Source organism: Camarhynchus parvulus, chromosome 1, assembly GCF_901933205.1.
Source record: "Camarhynchus parvulus chromosome 1, STF_HiC, whole genome shotgun sequence".
In the NCBI taxonomy this organism is placed as follows: domain Eukaryota; kingdom Metazoa; phylum Chordata; class Aves; order Passeriformes; family Thraupidae; genus Camarhynchus; species Camarhynchus parvulus.
The window spans coordinates 15,001,476-15,021,312 of NC_044571.1; the positions used below are offsets into that span (position 1 = coordinate 15,001,476).

Consider the following 19,837-nt stretch of genomic DNA (forward strand, 5'->3'; position numbering starts at 1 on the left):
TAAAGATGGAAGAAGTCATGTCTGGCTGAGCAGTCTTCAGTTTTTGTGTTCTCCAGGCAGTGTGCAGTGTTTTTGGGGAAAAAGTAGTCAGACCCAGTTTCATAAATGCAACTCCATCTCCTGACAGATGATGGAAAAAGAATTATGTAATTTCTTCGCTTTCTTCAGGCCAGTTACATATAGGTGGAGCTACAAGATCCCCCAATGCATTCCAAACCTGATGACTGGTATAACAATCTGACAACATTATCTAACATATTTGTTCTTTATTATGCACTTCTCCCAATGCATCATCTCCTTTTCTTCTCAATTTATTTTCTACTGGTATTGTTCATTCACATCCAGTTTTTAAAGCAACCATCAAAGAAACAAGGCTCATCACATTTTGTGATGATGAAGTCTGCTACACTGTTGTTTGTTTAATGATTAAATGAAAAGCAGTGTTAGGCTAGCTTCACCCTCAAACATGATCATGTTGAGGCTAAGATCTTAAAGGCAATTGTTAGAACTAATGAACAACTATATATTTTATTACCTGTGAATAGTGGAGAAACATGGCAGTCAGTAGTTTCTCCTGTATCTCTAGAGCTGGACATGTAATTTCTCAGTCTATCATTTTCCACTAGTTTTGAGATGTCAATTATTTTGGGTGATTTTGTTAGTATTAATAAAAATGTCCATCCACATCAAGTAAAAATCTACCTGCTGACACCGCCAGTCTGATTGCATGTCCCAATTTAAACAGAAAGACAAGAACATGAAATTTGTCTTGCTGGAAATTAAGTAATGCTGCCAGCATATATCCATCATGGTGGCTTCTCAAGGTTTCTCACCTTGAAAAACACGTGACACACTCTTAGCAGCAACAAAATACCATCACAGACATCAATACTTATTTCTTCTAAGCACAGAGAACACTTCCGTTATCGTGCCCTTTCTGACATATGGATTTTGTAAACCAGAAAGCTGCACCAAGACATGATAATCTATTGAACATGCTCCCACCTTCACAGTGTGAAGGAGAGAGGGAAGAGATGAACAATGTTCCTTAGATTGCCTGCCCACTCCCAGAGCATGTTCAGCTCCAGCAAAGGTATGCAGAATGTACACCCCCACCATTACCAGCAAGCATGACCTATAACAGCAGTAGCAGCTGCCCAAAAACTTTATTCCTCCTTCCCTGAAGCACCACAGGAAAAGAAAACCTGTGAATATCACCCCCTGAATGCTTGTTCTGCTGTCAAGAGCACAGTATGGCAGGCTGGCAGCCAAGAGAGACTCTACTAAAGATGGATAGCACAGGCCACCATTTGTCCTCTGATCAGCTCACAATCTCTGGAGGATTCATTGGTTGCAAGTGCTGATGACAGGAGGCGAATAATGTGAGAGACCATAGCCAGCCACCCACCCACCTTCTGTCAAAAACCCATAAAGAACATCCTTTAAATAGGATGTGTTATCAATCATAACTGGCTCCCAACTCTTACTGTGGCAGTTTGTGTGTTTAGCACAGTCCAACAGCCCCCACTGGCATGTCTCCTGCACTCTCCATACCAGTCAGATATGCTTGTTCAGGCTCTCCACCTTCCCCTGGTAAGAAAATGCAGCCCTGTGAATTATAGGCATGCAACACAAGCAGCTGGTCTGCTGTTTGCCATATCCAGAGCTGCCAGGGAACTGCAAGCAGAAGTTTACCTCCAAAAAATATTGGGAAGGGGTGGCAGGAATAAAGCACATCAGCAATCAACATTGCAGAAGCCTTCCTAAGTGACAGCAACTCTGCATTGGAAAACTCCCCTGAAGAGTGGGAACAGAGATGGGGAGGGGTTCTGTCCCCTCAGTTGTACTCAATGCCAAAAACTGTTTAGGTGGTCACTCACTAACCCAGAGAGAAAGGGGGAAGAAGCAGAAGCAACAATCCTTTAATTTTTTAATATTTACTTTTAAATCAATCTGGGGTTAAGCTTGCAAGGCATAATTAACTTTACTATTCATAGCCCATCATACCATCCATATTCTCCAGCATCCAAAGACATGTAAACTCATTTGGATCATGTATTTGTAACTCATGCTAAGTTCTATCATGAAACGTAAGTTCTATCATGAAACCTCTGTCAAACTCCTATCAAACAAACACAGAAAAAAATCAGATAATTAAAAAAATGCATAGCCACTATCTGAATTAGCAGTTATCCTATATTGGAGAGTCATAGGCTTAATGTTCTTCTAAACAATACAGCTAATATTAAAGTCAAATCAGAAGAAAAGACAAGCCCTACCCAGGACAGACACTCACAGATGCAATAAAAAAGGAAAAGCCTCTAAGTATAGGACCAGTCCAGCTAAATGGATTGCCTCTGAATTAAATTTTCTAAGAGGTCTATCTGATTGGTAAACAATAAATTCAAATTAAGTCCACTAAAATCAATATAACACTAACATTTTGTATCCCCGAGGAGCCATCGGGAGCCAATTGTGAGACTGCAAAAACCTCATCTTAAATTAGAAGCTGCAATCTGAACTCATGCCACTGTGTCTTAGCAATTTTCTCTAAGACAAACTCAGAAAAGCAGACAATACTGTATGTGCAACAAGAACCAGGAATGGAGAGTCTTGCTGCATGCATCTAAGATGCAGTGTTAGCCTTTGCTAGAAATTCCTTATTTTATATTCAACTTAGTTCCATATACTTTTGCCTAAGATAAAGGAGCTACAAAGACAAGTTGTGTTTGTTTGTCTGAAGATTTTATCTGTAATTACATACCAAAGAAGAAAGAAATTTCATCTAATAAACAAGAGGTTTTTTTCCCTTAACAGTAATTGATTTTTCAAAGATCCACAATCTGCTTCTCTGTGTGACTGGGAAAAACGGTCACTGGTGCTCCCCCTAACTTAGACTTTATCTTTCTCAGTTAACTGAAGTATTTACTTTCCTGTTTTCTTTTGCACTGACTGATAAGAAAAGTACTTTGTGAATAACTCTTTATGCTCCCTTCTATATCAGTAGCATGTTTTTAAGATTGCAACTTCCTTATTTAAAAAACAAACTGATGAGTTAACTTATTCCACTGATTCTCACTGCAATGCTACTAGAAACTGTATTCTACTGAGGATAATCTGTGTTTAAAATCAAATGTTTTTCTGTACAAAAAAAGCCTTCTCCTTTTCCTAACTTTTTTGCGTATGTTTTTTTTTTCACTCTCTCCTTTTCATTACACTTCACAATACCCCAAAAATGCAACAACAGGGTATTCAGAAAAGCTGCTGCATATGGAGAACAAACAAGCCCTTCTGAAGAGCCTTTCAGCCTACCGTCTTTGATTGCCTCTCCCAGGATTCAGCTTTCTTAAAAGCTCCTTGTGAGGCTTGAAGAATAGCATGTACTAAAAACCCACAAAACAGCACCTTAGGCAGTGAAGTACATCTTAACAGAGCTATTCACAATCCTTTCTACAGTGGAGAATGCTGTGTGCCCAATCTATCACTAATCTTTACTGACACACACTGGAAGTTCATAAGGAGGGTGAAGTCAGCACCACACCCCTCACTGAGCAGATAATCCTAGTTATGCATGACATGACCTGACTGAAAAGACCATTACCAAAATCCTTCCCCATGCTCATCAAAAATTCATATATTATTTATACATAAGATAATTACTTCAGTATTTAATCCCTTCTACTGCAGCTCTGTTTCATCAGGCTCAAAAAATCATCTAAAACATGATTTGCATGAAAGGACCAGTGAAGAATGACATGGTTAATATCAGAACATTCTGTTTGTAAAGGGCAATTGACACTCAATTACTCCGTTCACATATATAATTAATTTTACATTACAAACCAAACAGAGTCTAGTTTCTCTGTGATTTCAGATAAACTTTTATTCTATAAAGACAAATATGCAAGCCCTAAATCTCTGATACGAGTTGATTTAACAAACATCACTCTATCAATAGATTTTCCCCTTTATCTTGCCCCTGGTTTAAAATGCTAAACTGTTCACACATTACAAATCACGAATTTCTTGAGCTGCTTAGATAAGTCTTTAGGACTAACAATTTGAGTACAGGAAGTGTGAATATGTGAACACTGTTCACCCCTCCCCATTTGCCCCAAGAAGCTTACCAGTGCACAGAGCAAGTCTACTGCTTCCAAGATAAGCTCCTGATGGCCAATTCGTGTGACTCCAAGATCTTCCAGTTCCTGATGAGTAATTCGTAATAGCTGGTCACCACTAATCTTCTCTCTCTCAAAGTTCTTTATATATTGCTGCAGGCAATCATCAAGACCTGCACAAAAGGACAAAAGGAGAAAAGACAAAAGTTAGCAACATTTTGTACGCTAGTAGGAAATATAAAAAAATGAGGCAGAAGAGGATTCTTGCCCTATCTTTAAGAGAAGTATTTTAACATAAAAAAAAACTTTATGTTACCCAAGAATCATAAGATTCAAAGAGCTACAGCAGCCATGGCTTTTTTACCAACTGCTCCTGAACCCTGAAAAAAGCCCTGAATTCTTGTAGTTTACTGTGCTATGAATGTCAATCTGGCAGCCCCTCATAACAGGTACGCTAGGCATGTCTCCATCACATATGGAAGGGGAGAGGAGAAAAGGGAACAATGGACCACAACAGTCATAGTGGCAGTGCCACACCAAAGTGTCTCTCCCACTCCAAGGTCACTCACATATTGCTGAGTCACCTGAAAGTTCACAGATCATGCCAGCCTCTAAAACAAGCTGCAAAGAGCTGAGAACAAGAAAGGCAGTAGCACTGCAAATGCAAAAACTGGGCCCCAACTCAGCAGCAGGTCCAGCTCAATGTACCACAGACCTGCAAGGAGTGACAGTACACAAATGATCATGAAAAGCCACTCAAATCAAGACCTGGCTGCACTTCTCAGAACACAGGGAGCAGAAACAGGCCCATTGTGCCAAAAATCACGCCTGAAAATCATGCACCACATTTGCTCAGGACCTGGCTGAAGCAGCATTGTACAGGCCCTGCTTTGGGGGGCACTCATATCCTACCCTTTCAGTTTGATTATGAGTCAATGGCATGCAGCTGGCCACACATTCACCTGGAGCAAAGAGCTCTGCAGATTGTGAGAGAAATCATCATGCATCTCTGGCCCATCAATCTTTGCCCAAGAGAGCCAGGCAGTACAGGGAAGCTCTGCAGCATGTGCACTCATGTACCAAGGGGATAAGTAAGACTCTTGGGTATTTGGTGGTCCATTTACCATTTCTGTCTGAATACTTTCCAATGGATCAACACGAATGCTACCAAGCAACCGGACTTGAGACAAGGCCCTAAATGCATTAATTTCTTGAGAGATACAACCTTTCTGAAAAATGTCTTCAAACAATCCCTAATAGTGAAAAGACATCTGCTCATTAGACTGGAAGAAACCAAGAACGTTCTTACTTGCTAATCAAAATGTCTGAAAAATCTGAAGATACATGGAAGATAAAAGATTGATCTGACTGCTGAGCCCCAGTTACATATTCCAGAGCCCTGGAATACAACATAAAGCTTCTCTGAAACTGGTTTTGTTGCATTTTTAGTTCTCATTCATGCTTTTCAGGGTGTAGCCACACCTCAGAAGAGACCCACATGAGGAACATGCTGGTGCTGCAGGCAGGGGTGCCACAGCAGCAGGCCAGCCTGGTGTTCCTGGCTCAGCCCTTGGGCAGGAGTCATCCACACTCTGTCCATGCTACACCAACACAATACTCATAGGGCTTTAACCTCTAGAATTCACACACTGAAACTAAACGACACACAAACACGCTGTAAAAGAAGTGCTCCAGTCTCAAGATACAGGAAAAAGTCCCCAGTTCCAGCAGACTTCAACCATGTCCTTCCAAAGCCTGCTGCCTGATTTTCTGCCTCCAAAACATAGCCACTTAAAGGTCTAAGTTAATCAAGCACTTGAAGCTATTGCCTTTATTTCACTGCCCTTTCCAATCAAAACTTTTCTCAACCCATTCTTTAGGAAAGAAATCTTAGGAGGGCAGGAGAGGCCCCCTTACATAGATCAGCTCAGTTGGTCAGAGCACGGTGCTAACATACACCAAAGCTGGGAGGGGGCTGATCCTTGTACAGACCATTATCTTAAGAGCTGGACTCAGTGATCCTTGTGGGCCCTCTACAACCCAGAATATTCTGTGATTCTGTGACAGGGTGAAAATTGAGCTGTCAGGAAAGAAGAGCAGCCTGGCTGAACAGAGAGCTTTGACTGGAACTCAGGAAAAAGGGAGTTTATGACTTTTTCAGAAGGGGTAGGAAACTCAGGAGGACTACAGGGATATCATGAGGGAGAAAATCAGAAAGGCCAAAGCCCAAATAGAACTTAATTGGGTCAGTGCCATAAAAGAAAAAATAACTGTTTCAATAAATACATTAACAAGCAAAGGAGAGCCACAGAGAATCTTCCACCTTTATTAGATGTGGGGGGAAACACAGTAGGGAAGAATGAAGAAAAGACTAAGGTACTTTATGTCTTCTTTGACTCAGCCTTGAGTAACAAGACCAGTTGTTCTCCAGGGAGCTAGCCCCCTGAGCTAGAAGACAAGGATGGGGAGCAGAATGAAGCCTCCATAACCCACGAGGAAATGGTCAGTGACCTATTATGTTACTTAAACACAAAAAAGTCTGTGGGGTTGGATGGGATCCACCCAAGGGTACTGAGGGAGCTGGTGCAAGTGCTCAATGAGCCACTTTCCACCAAATACCAGCAGTCCTGGCTAACTGGAAAGGTTCCAGTTGACTGCAAGGCAGCAAATGTGATATCCAGCTCCAAGAAGTGCTGGAAGGAGGATCTGGGCAACCATAATTCTTCCAGTCTGAACTCATGCCAGGAAAAGTCAGGAGCAGTTCTTCCTGAATGCAATCACACAGCACATACAAGACAACTGGGAGATTAGGCCCAGCCAGGATGGATTTAGAAAAGGCATGTTCTGTTTGACCAATCTGAGCTCCTTCTGTGACAGGGTGATCCCCTTAGTAAATGAGGAAAAAGCTGTGGTGTTTGTCTACATAGACTTCAGAAGAGTCTTTGACATCATTTCCTACAGCATTTTCCTGCAAAAACTGGCAGTTCATGGCTTGGATGGGTGTACTCTTGGCTGGGTATAAAACTGGCTGGATGACTGGGATCCAGGAGTGGTGGTGAATGGAGTTAATCCAGCAGGTGGCTGGTCACAAGTGATGCTCCTTGGGGTTCTCTGTTGAGGCCAGTCCTTTTTAAAATACTGATGATCTGGATGAGGGACTCAGTGTACTCCTGCTCTTCCTGAACTTAAAACCCACATAGAATGCTGAATGAGAATAACATTAAATAATCAACGTCATCAGGTATCAAAAAATGAATTACCAGCTAAGGCACTAGCAACACAAATCCAGAATAAGACATGACAGATGCACTTAATAAACAGTTACTGACAGAAAATTCTACGTAAAGGCATTACTCTTCCTCCTCCTGCTACCTAAGTACTTTTGTCATTCAGATGTAATCTAGATGGATGCATGTAGCGCCTACAGGGTGAGAACAAAGTTTAAGAGAACAAAAATATTACTGACAATTGTTTGACTCACCAATTTCATAAAAATTACAGCCAGGAAACAACAAAATAATTTAACCATATACTGGATGATGTTTTCAGAATAGCTTGCCACAAATACGTCTCCTTATTCCCTAAACATCCTTTTAAAGTAATTTATTTCTGTCATTTTATTTCTAAATTAAAGAACAACTCTTCTTTTTGTAAACAAAACTGTGCACAGATGATGATGATGACAATGATGATGATGATAATAATAATACAAAAAGGCCAGCATTCCTCTCCCACACCTTTTGCCCCCAAAGCCACAACACATCCAGACAGCCACTGCTGCCTTCAAATCAACAGGAGGGGAGCTGCAGGGAATGAGCATTCCCAGCTGATGATACCATTAACTTGGGACAGGACAAGATGTACCAAAAAACACCAGGTGCCTGGAGAGGAAGCTAAATGAAAATAACATCTAAAGAGTACTGTCTTCTCCTAATTTTCTGCAAATCCAAACTCCACCCAACCTCTCAATGTAGTTAGCAATTTTTCTAGCTGCCAAGGGCTGCTCTGCTTCTTCCCCTCTGTCATATGAGACGATGTCACCCAATCCCCATACCACAGCAATTCCAGCAAATAACTCAGATTGATGCACTACTCCCTGTTTCTGGCCATGGGTGAGATTAAAACTGCAGTGTATCCAGCACTCCTGGATATTTCAAGAAGTGGCCTCAGTCCAAAAGCCAGGTTCATGATTATGTTCTGGATGTGTAAGGCCCCAGAGTATACAAAAACCAGGTTTTGTGGTGTCAGTGCACAAGTAATAGTCTTATATGCAACAACTCTGTTCCTCACCCAAATTAACTGTAAGATTTTTGGAGTATACGTAAAGGCACAGGGGTTTTAGTAGTAAGAGAGGACACTTGTCCTCTTAAACTGTATGATGATGGTCCTCTTCCTTTTAAACCTACTCTTTAAAAGAAAATTATATACTTTAAAGGAAACTATATACTATAACCCTTTTTTTCCTTGAAAGATCCCTGGTCTTGAATACCAGCAATAACACAGACCTCCAATGATTTTAACTACCCTGCCCCACATGCTTTTCACCTGAGCTTATGAACCACAGAGGCTGAATGCTGTCCAGACCCCATTATCACTCATTACCTGGCCTGTTCGATTCACACCTACAAGAGCAATGAAGCTATTAAAACACTGCCCATCTTTGTTAGCTGGTGTGTACCTGAGGTGTGGTGTACACAGATGGACCACTCTGGGCACTGACAGAAAGGAACAACTTTACATTTAATCTCAAGCAAACTCTACCTCTCTCGTGGGATTAAATACTTAAATACCAGCAACAAAGTAAAAATGCTCCTTCAAAAGAAACTGTACAGAAGACTCGATGCTTTAAATACAAACAAAAAAAACAACAAAACCCCTCATCTAGAAAAGTTTCTCTTGTGAGTAGAACATACTGGAGCTGTTTTTTTTCCCAATTCTGTCATTGAGTTCTATCCTACATGGGTTTATTCAGAGTTCATCAAACTACTAACAATTTTTAACAGTTCACAGATGCAAATTGGACAGATTTCAATGTAATTAATTCCTTTTATTACAACAGCATCATAGAAATTGATCAAGAAAGGTTTAATTTTATTTTCTTATTCATATGATTTTCTGGAATAAGACTGCAAGGTCCAGTACGACCCTTTAGAGAAATCCTCCATGGTCACAGTCTCCTAACTAATAACTTCATGATCATTCTGAGGAATTGTCTTATTTTGATGGGTGTAACAGGTCATCTTTTGAAACAGCTAATGAACAAGCTGCCCTGTAATTCAGAGCATTTTTGAGTTTCAGTTACCACAGATGTGCACATGTTATGCACATCTGTGGTAACTGAAACTCAAATAAGCCTCTCCATGAAATATATTTGAGGTTCTGGTCTCAGTCTGCTCCTCCTCTGCAAGCAGTTCAGTCTTTTCTTCCACCTCTAAGAGACTAAAAAGTATTAAAATAGGCTCTTTCTATGGCTAGATCTGAATAAAATCAACTGCTCAGATACAGTTCTAAAACAGAGGCAACTAGGTAGAATATTCTTCCCCAAATTGGCAGTAAAATAATTTTTTCTTCAAGGTTGGGAAACTACAGTGGAAATAACAGCCCTTCTGCCCTGATCAGCCACATTTTCAGTTTGGGTTAAGGAAAAGATGATGAACATTACAGGTTTAATTATCATACATGAAACTTTGACAAGGGAGTATATTTTTCTACTTCCCTGGTATATCAGAGTGAGGATACAAACTGACAACTTTCCTGAGCAAGTCCTTGTTCTGTAAACACAGCACTTACTGAAAAGCAGTAACATACAAACAATACATGGAATAATTTTGCATGGGAAGGAAAGGCACACAGCTTTACTAAAAAAACCCCAAACAAACCAGAAACAAAATGAAATGTCTGGGGCTTTTCTTTTTTCTTTAAATATAAGGCAAACAAATTTATCTTTCAATCTGAACAGAAGGAGTACCTGAATTCCAACAGCTTTTATACCTTAACAAATACAAATTCAAGCAATGAACTGCAGCACAGAATTTACCAAGCCATGAAAAAGAAAAGTAAGCTAGAATTTAATGTAAACTGGGTGTACATATATGTAGCACTGTCCCAATACCTTATCATATGGCAAACTATTATTTGTAATGCTTTTCTCAAACTAGAATGATGGGAGCGGCCTCTCAAAAGTTACAGTTGTTTTATCCCTGCTCACCATTAAATTTAAGCTGAGTATTCTTGAGGACTGTCAATCTTTGAGACTGCACATCAGTCTACATATGTTTCAAACTTGAAAATTCAGCCGAGTTCCGGGTAAGCTAAAAAATTTTGCTATGACATTTGCATTTGCACCTAGGCTTTACTAATCTAGGGCTGATAGGCTATTAGTCTATTCACTTTAATTGCACAAAAGTACAAGCTTTAGTTATGCCAAAGAGCAGGCAACCAAGCAGAAAACTACTCTCTCTCTTCCCCTTCTACCAAAAGAGCTGTTCCTGGGCACAGGCACTGCTGGCAGGCCACAGCAGGCAATTATCCCTGCTCACATTTTCTCCCCAGAACTAAAAGATGAGAGGAAAGACCAGGAAATGCCAGTTTTCCCCACAATCTGTACATGGGAGATGGGCATTTGGAAACTCTCCACGCCCCTCAGTCCTAATGTCAGCACAGAAAGCAGGAGCGAGCCAAGGCAGCCGCCTCCCACCTGAGAAGCAAAGATAATTCTCCTCTGCCCACGGAAGGGATGCTCACTGCTTCAGGGTCTTCAGCACCTCCTGGGCTTCATATGTGACAAACAGATGTCACAGTTATTAGTGCCAGAAGACAGTGCAAAGAACAGAACGTTTCAAGTGCCGTGGATGGCAAATGCCTACTGTGAACACGATAGCTGCAAAAAAGTAATGCCCCATCCCAGAGGAGTACTGACGAAGGATGTTCCATGAACCACCAGAAGCAGCTTTCAGTACAAACTGAAAAAACATTATGATACATTTGAAACTGGAAAAAAATCCCAGCACATTAATTGCAGGCAGATTAAGGAATGGGTACTAGATTAATGAACAAAGTATTGCCACCAAATGCCTGGATTACAGCAGTACTTGCAAAAGAGGTGGACAATCAATTTGTGCACTGTTTATCTGTAATTTCAGGTGAAAGCCCTCTAACTGCAAAATATATCTGTTCTTCACTCTGTAGAATTATTCTGCCTCTCACTCCCTTCTCTCCCTCTATGACATAGCAGAGTAAAATAAAATTCCAAAAGCATTAAAGAGAAAGATTAAAAATTACCAAGAATATCCAAATAATTATTCCTTCAAGCATAATGTGTATTCATAGAATATAGTATAAGATTACATGTTTTCTATGTGCAGTTTAGTTTAAATGTATTTTTTACTAAAAATTTTCAAATGTTCAGTCAAAACATTAGCTGAAAGGTACTGCTAACTAAAACCTACTATTTTAGATAATGAAAGAGAAACACAATTAAAAAACCCACTTTATATCCACTGGGTATATACTACGATGTCTAGAAAAGCATGTTAAATTTGTAAAATGAAGAATGCAAAAGAGAGACGTGAACACGAAAAGCAGCAACATAATTCAAATTCAGCCTCTCTTGACTTGTTGTTCTTAAGGTCTTTGTCAGGAGAAGGACCTGTGGTTGGTCAATGGAAAGGCACAAGCGAACAAGGAGATCGCATTACACTGGGCAAGAACCTGGGAGTCAAAGAGTGTCTTTGTGACAGCAATGGATCAAAACAGAAGCCTGAGATGAAAGATGTACTGTCTCAAGTCACTATGAATTCTGCAATTAAAAATAAAATCCTGCCCAAGGAATCCAGCTGTGAAGGATCTGCTATTTCTATGCCTACAGATGCATCCTCTTTTTGGGATTGTCCTCTTAGAAGACCTGGATATATTAATTGTATGACCATGATGGCAATACATGGCAATTTTGTTCATCAGAAAATTAGAGAAATATCAAGACTGTGTCAATCACACTTGGCTCATCAAAAGCTCTACTTTACAAAGAACTTCACACTGACCAATTTAAAAGTGTTCTACTGAAAAAAGAAAACTAAAGGAGACAAGAGAAACCAAAAATGTACATGTAGAACTAATTATAAGCATGAGTTAAAGATACATAAGACCAAACTGGGTGCTGTGTCCAACAGGGCTTATTTTAATAAAATCAGTTTAGACTACTTATACTCAGAGCTTATTATGGCAAGCTGGACTCTTTAATTACAAGAATAATATCCACAGCATTCTGTTTAGCTGTCCATAAATGTAATCATTTGTATATCTCTGGGTACTTTTTGCTTCCATTATGCCTATCTGTATAGCAAAGCCAAATCTTTACACAACCACATACTAGTTTTGCAAAGTCTTTTAAACCTTAAAACATGGATAACACTGCAACAACCAGTGTCGAGCTTTATTTCTATGAAATTCAAGCATTAGTATCCCTGATTATCAATATTGTTCTCAATGTAAGGGGCTATAATTACTGTTATATTTAGGACTTTTATTATTGGATTACAATGAACATATTGTTCAACTACAGCTGTGGCCTTTACACATGAGAATTGCTGAAGTGTGCTGAAAAGTTTGTGTAGCTGATAATGGCAGCAGAAATCTCTGACAGTGGAAAGGAGAGGAGCCAAACAACACTCAGCATCATTAAATATCAGGAATCCCTAAAATGAAGCAAAATGAAAGGAACACATTCACTTACTCCTGATAATCCCAACACCCAACTGCAGGGGCCTAGGACAGCCCCAGTGGGGCTGGGATGAGAAAGTGTGCATTCACTTTTATAGTAAAATGTATAAAGTCACAGCTTTTTAAGTTCAAGGTTAGAAGTTCAGCCCAATAGGAGAGGCATCTCAGAAATATCTGATCCAAAACCAGAAGTTCTCCAAAAAGTTATCCAAGCATTAAGATTATAAGACTATAAAGACTGAATGAAATACTCCCCTAAAATTTCAAAGAGGAAATTATATTATTTTTTCTTACTTAAGTCTATGCTGTTTTGATTTTTGGAGCAGAACTGACAACAGGAATGTACAATCAAAGCTTTGCAAAAGCAAGAGGCAAAAGTGACATTGGCACTTTACATGTAATAACATATTTTTATGATCCAGGCTTATGATTTTTAAGAATCCAGCCAGTCTAGCCTTATTCAGGGTCCCACAATGCTAGAGACTGAACAAAGTAACATACAAGGAGACATGGCTCTGACCCAAGAAGCTCAATATACTTCTCTTTTCCCAAGAAATTCATACTGGCTAGCTAATAATGGCAAATCCCTCAACAGCCACTTTCATTTCTACTCTGTTTCACACTGCAGTTTTCATATTCTCACAATCATTTTCCCCTTTTTCCACATGTACTCTAGTGTGCAGAGTACCTCAGGAAAGGGAAATCTCCTTGGATCCGATCAATAACTTCTTCCTCAAAGTACCATGTTTCTGCTCCAATTATCACAAATAAACTAGACTACACTGCAACTACCTCAGCATATAGGGATTTTTCAACCACCACTATAAAATTAGGGATCTAAATACCATTAATTAACACCTATTGGATTTGTGTTTCATTAAATGTTAAAATTTCAAATGTTACCATTTTTCCTCTCTAAAATGATTCCTTGTACAACAGTTGTCTGCATCACTACCACTGTAGGAATTTGATGCTTCCTACAAATTGCTATTACACATCCAACTATAAGGAGTAACTTTATTACTAATTGGATCCTCATACAGTACAAAGCAATATATGAATGAGCAAAACAAAAAGTTTTTCTCAGCAATGTCCTTCTGACTTTAGAATTTCTGAGGGCTAGAACAAAGCAACTTTATAAGATTAAAACACAGCTTATCCCCAAACATACAATATTCTGGTACCAGCATACAAAGAGGCTAAACCACTGGTTTACACAGAAAAAACCACTGACCATTTAGTAACAGCGTGGCTTTGTTACTTCTCCAACACATCTTTCTAGCAAGCACTGAGCACTGATGACATTAAAACAGGCTGAAGGGAGTACCACCAGGCTCAAGCACACCACCAACATAGACAGCAGCGCCAGAGCTGGAAAGGACCAAAGCAAACCCGCCCTCCATCTGTCCCAGCCCTGGGCTACAGCTGCACATCTCTGAGCACAACTGCACTAATGTGCAGCACCTGCCCCCAAACAATTTTGCACCAAGCAACAATGACAAACGATCAAATTCCCCAATATTACTGTAAGCATTGAAATGAAACCACCATATTCCCTAAGGATGGCAGGCTTTGTCTAAATAGGTGTGGTATTGGCTTCTTCAACAGTTTAGAAGGGGCTAAGTCTGAAACTCACCCTCAGGACTTAAGATAGGAAAGCCTTAATTTTCCATAGCTTTTCACTGTCTCCCATGATTATTTGCAGCTGTGCTTCACACCATACAACTATAGAAAGTGCAAAGCCATCAAATGTGCAAGCATGCACCAGGCAGGACAGGAGAGAAAGTTTCTTCAAACTCTGAGTGAACTCCCTCCCATTTCTTTTTCCTCCTCACAACGCCCATGCAGTTCCCAGGCTCAAAACTCTTTAGAATGAGTTCGCACAACTCAGCACAGTGTGAGACTTGGGATGGTTTTAGAGTTGCGGGCAGAAAAAGCTGTGCATGTCCCTGCATATGACAAAGAAACATCTGTAACTTAAAACAACTGGTCAAATACTTCGATATGTGTGGGAGTGTCTTGAAGAAGAGAGGAAAAGCTATAATTCTAATACTCATCACTTCATATACAATGTCTCAGTTACCATCCCACACCTCTGGAAAATATAAATGAATCATATATTAAAGAGAATAAACAACTATAATATGTTAGACAGTCAAAAGATGTTTCTGTAAGCCAAGCACACCCCTGACATTAGCCAAGTAAGTAAATAAGTACTTGTTGTTCTTTCAAATGCCTTTCCATGTTTGCATTTCTACAGTGTGCTCTGGAGCAGCCACCTGAAACACACTGTTGTTGTTACATGACAGTAACAACTGGCCTCCTCTTCTTCCTCCCTCACATGGGCTAATATATATGCTATTATGCAAAATAGTCAGATAACCCCTCCACAGTCTTTATTGGAGTTTTTCACCATGAAAACCAGCTTTGCTGCCAATAATTCATTATGCCAGAAGGCATCCTTTTGGCACAAACTGGAACACTGTGTCCCTGAAGAAATAATACAACAGTTGTTAAAGCCTTCCTTTACCTCTGTACTTTACAGTCTCCCACCCACTGGAGAAATCTGCTAATGGTTCAAATAAGGCTTCAAGATTTATTTGGTCATGTCTTCACAGAGGGTCTGTGGTTTTGATACAGCCCAGCAGCATGGTTAAAACAAACCAATTTATTTTGCAATGGAAGCAATTCCATAGTTTTGCTACACTTACATTGAACCTACACTTACACGGAACCTCTCTCTAGAACAACAGGGGACAAGAGGCTACGTTTGGTTGGGAGTACTTATACAATGACTTCATCCATGCTTCAGATTACTCTTCCTCTCTTTACATTTGATTTTCCTTCCATGACCAGCAAAATCATCCAGCATTCATTGGCTCCATCTGCCTCCTCTCAGGAAGGATTTCAGAATTAAGAGAGAACCCCTAATGACATCAACCATAATTGGAGAGAATATGTTCAAAGTACTTTAAAAACAGTGCTGTAACTACAGCTTTATTACATATGCACAGATATGTTAAGAAGCAAAAACATTTTGTTTTTAAGCTTCTTGGCTAACACAATCTGCTTCAAACGATATCCAAAGCAGAGAGCTTTACATAAGAGAATAGGCAAGGACAACTTTACATGTGTGCTCTTCCCCACTCTTCCTCCCGCTCATTAGAAATGAAGAATACATTCCGTCATGTAAAGTCTACTACATGGACTGCAAGCTTGTAAAGTGGAAATGCAAACCACACAACTGGATCATGGTAAAATATATCTGTTGGGTTTTGTTTCTCTTTGGCAATATACTTTCCAAAATAATGTTATCAGTTTTGCTGAGGTTGTAAATACATAAAAATAAAAAAAAATCTGTTGAAGTGACAAGTAAACTACACTTTAGTTAGTTTCTCATTTTACATAATCACTTGCTTGTACCATTTATCCATATGAGCAAAAAGCTGTAACTAGGAATTAGACCCTTCAAAGACTGAATTAATCTACAGCGACGTATTAGTCTCTTTCAAGTCCTGTTAATGTTACATTCCCAGGAAAGTGAAATGAACATTCACATGGAAAGTAACATGTGCACACACAAAAATAATAACAATTTATTTTTAACTATTAACTGCATAGCACTAAATTAATGGTATGAATCCCTAAACTTCCTTCCCAAAGACAAGATTAGGTAATTCAATAAATAATAGTGTTACACACTAAACACATTTGTGCAAAATGCTGTCATTTAGTGCTACTAACATTTTATAATGCAGATATATACACAAACATTTACTTCACTCATTCAGAGGCCTAATGCTGGGAATCCTAACCTGAAATTCCCACACTTTCCACTCGTGCAGGTAACACCGACAACTGTCTATGGGGAGGTGGAAGATGCACACCACACTCACTCTCCCAAGCAATTCAAGTAGAAAGAGGCCAGGAACATCACAGAAAACATGCTGCCACTGACAGCTCTACTGGTACAGAGCCCTCCAGAAGGCAGCACAAGGTACAGTGATGCTCTCTTGCATTTCCCTTGGCTGTACTGACAAACAGCCCTGCCCCAAGGCACGTGGAAGGCATGGGAAACAACCAACGTTGAGCTTCAACTGCAGTCCTAGTTTATTGTGGCCATAGCTTACCAGATAAAAGGAAAAACAAAACAAAAACAAAACAGGAGAAATTTTACCACTGACATAATTTTGAGGTTGCCTTTTCTTTCTGTGATCTTCATCCTTTATTCTGCAATAACCCTGGCTGGTAGAACTAAATGCCTGTATTAGTCAGCATGGGATAAAGTGCACTGATTATGGATATTCCTGCCCATTTCCACAAGACATCAGCAGGAGGTTTATGCTAAGTGCTGTTTAGCATTTCCTGTGCTAGCTGGATATAGCCAACTGTAGTATACTTCCTGGTCTTGCTCCATTATCTCCTACCCATTTAAGCATTATTTATATTGAAAAGTGATAACAGTATAAAAATCCTATGTATTTTGTTAGCACTTCATCCATACCTAATCAAAAGCCAGGAAAATAAGAAATCGAAGATAGACAAAAACAAAAACAAGGTGAAGAAAACCCCTGAATTTTCACTCTGCTGAATTTAATAGGACTTTTTATATGTATTGATTTTTCTACTGTATAAGACTTTCCTTATTCCATATTTAACCTTTAAAACATACCTGAAACAGAAGGTTGGACAGATATAATTTCAAGTATTTGTAAAACATGAATGAGTCAATAATTGCTATTTTGATATTAGTTCTGACTTTGCGTGTCTTCCTACTTGTTGCTAACAACTGAAAGAAGTGACTGTCCCTGTTACCTGCCACAAACTCCTCTGGGTTCACTGAAAAATAACATTCTGAGTGAGACTTAGAGTGCTTCTTGGTTTGTTTTTTTTTTTAAGAAAAAATGTCCAAGTATGAAACACATAATTTGTGTTTCTCTAAGGTATGAAACACAAAATTTCACCATTTCCAATCCCAACTATATATCTAACAGCTGTATTATGATCTTGCATTGCATCAAATGCATGCTCATGTTTGTGTTTTACTTCATCCCCCATTAAGAAACAGTAATACCTTAAAACTTTCAGTTCTTTTAGAATGTCTTTTCTAACTTGAACTATTTCAGAAATAATAGGGCTTTTGATAATAAAGCACGCATGAAGTTAAGCTCTGGTAGAGAGGAAATGACAATTCTAATGCCTAAGATAAGGTGCCAATTCTTCTCATGATAGGTTCTGCTCCGATGAAGTTCCCTTCAGAGCTGGTTCTCTGCATAACAGCCAGTTTCAGAACTGTAAGAGGTAGACAAGTAGAAAATTGAAAGAATATCTGACATTTGATAATAATAGCTTACTATCAAAATTTCAACAAGTTATTGGTAGAGATTTGAAAAGAGAAATGCAGGACATGCAGATTTTTGGGACAGTACTTTTTAACAAGCAAATGAACCCCAAATGTTAGGGTGAAAATTATGGGCAGAAGGACACTCTGGAGACTTTTGACTGGAGTGGTTTTTCAACACACTGCTCCATCACCTCAGGCAGCCCTTCCTGCAGCCAGTTAATAGGACTCATCCCTGAAGACCATTGCCTTCTAGCCAGTTGTCATCTTTTCAGCTGAAACTGCAGCATTTTCATCTGCAGTCCACTGCTACAAAAAAAAAAGTACTATGGTTTCTGCACAGCAATAAGAAATTGCTGTTCAGGCAACACCTGAGCACCTGTGACACAATCCTCAATAAATAAAAAACTTTAACACTCCTTTAACTATCTTGTCCCAATATTGCACTTATAAGACTATGTGGCCAACTTCTGGTTACCATCAGATAAGAAAATCTTAACCACACAAAAATTTTCTGCAAGAACCCTAAGCACCATCTTCAGCAGAGGGGTACAGAGATCCTCTTCAGATTCCTGTTTGGAGAACCCATCTTACCACCGAGCTACAGACTGGATAAAGACCAGGTAAGCTCCACCTACATCAGCATCACTCTCATTTATTCCTTTCCCAGCACCATCACCAGGAAAAATTCTCCTCAGCACATCTGTTACTCTCCCAGGTCAACCCACACCCTCTCTTCTTTAGCTCCACCCTGTAATCTTTCCACCTAAACAATGGAAAAAACATTTGGATTGGAAAAAACATTTTATCCAAGCATCCGTTTTTCATCCTTCTTTCACCCTGCACAGCTCCAAGGTCAGCATCTCCTGCAGCATGCAGCTTTCCGAAGTGGCAGGAGCTGTACAGCAGACTGACAAGAGCCTCAAAGATTTAGCTGCTGCATGAGAGCTGCTGCTGACATAAGCAAAGCCATCCAGAAGAGCATTACTAGTTTCACCTCACTGATGTCACTTGGAAAATCCATCACTAGCAACAGAGGTATCAAAGGCATCTTCCAAATTCCAAGCTGGCAATGTTGTGGTGCGCTAGAACCAGAGAGAAAATTGTGTTTGTTCTACATAAAAATTCAAACTGTGAGCAGACTGTAGGGATCCTCCCTCCTTGTCAGGAGAACTGCACCTTCACCATTTGCAGACAGAATTATATAAACCAGTCTTTGGCAGGCAGAGCACTGCTTTGACCTCCAAGCATTCAACAGGAGATGATGTTAATGAAACGATTTTAACCCACATCCTTGAGGTAGGGAGTGATTTGCTAACATGTGTCTCACAAAGTCTGAGCACCACATTACTGCAGGGACCATCTTCTCTGCTACAACTTGACACTTCAGTCATATGTTAAGCTCCAAAGCATCTGTTTCATAATAAACTGCTATATGCTTGCCAACAACTGAGGCACTGTGTTTTTGGATGAGTACTACTAAGTTGCAAGCCATAATTTAATACTCATCTGACATTGATGGTGACCCAGCATTTAATGGAGCTTAATGCTCTTCTGATGCCACTGATTAAATTACTGCTCAGTAGTCCAGTTTCATAATCTACAATTTGTAAGGAAGCAAGACAGATGTACAGGCACTGTCTCCTCTCACATCAGTGAA

General features: G+C 39.6%; 1 protein-coding gene across 6 annotated transcripts in view; it reads right to left on the reverse strand.

Annotated features, from left to right (window-relative positions):
- Positions 1-19,837, reverse strand: part of CNKSR2 (connector enhancer of kinase suppressor of Ras 2) — a 207,641-nt gene that overhangs the window by 167,161 nt on the left and 20,643 nt on the right. For all 6 annotated transcript variants that reach the window (XM_030960095.1, XM_030960123.1, XM_030960114.1 and 3 more), the window contains exon 2: positions 4,128-4,291. In XM_030960095.1, coding sequence (XP_030815955.1) covers positions 4,128-4,291 — 164 coding nt within the window. The remainder of the gene's footprint in view (positions 1-4,127; positions 4,292-19,837) is intronic.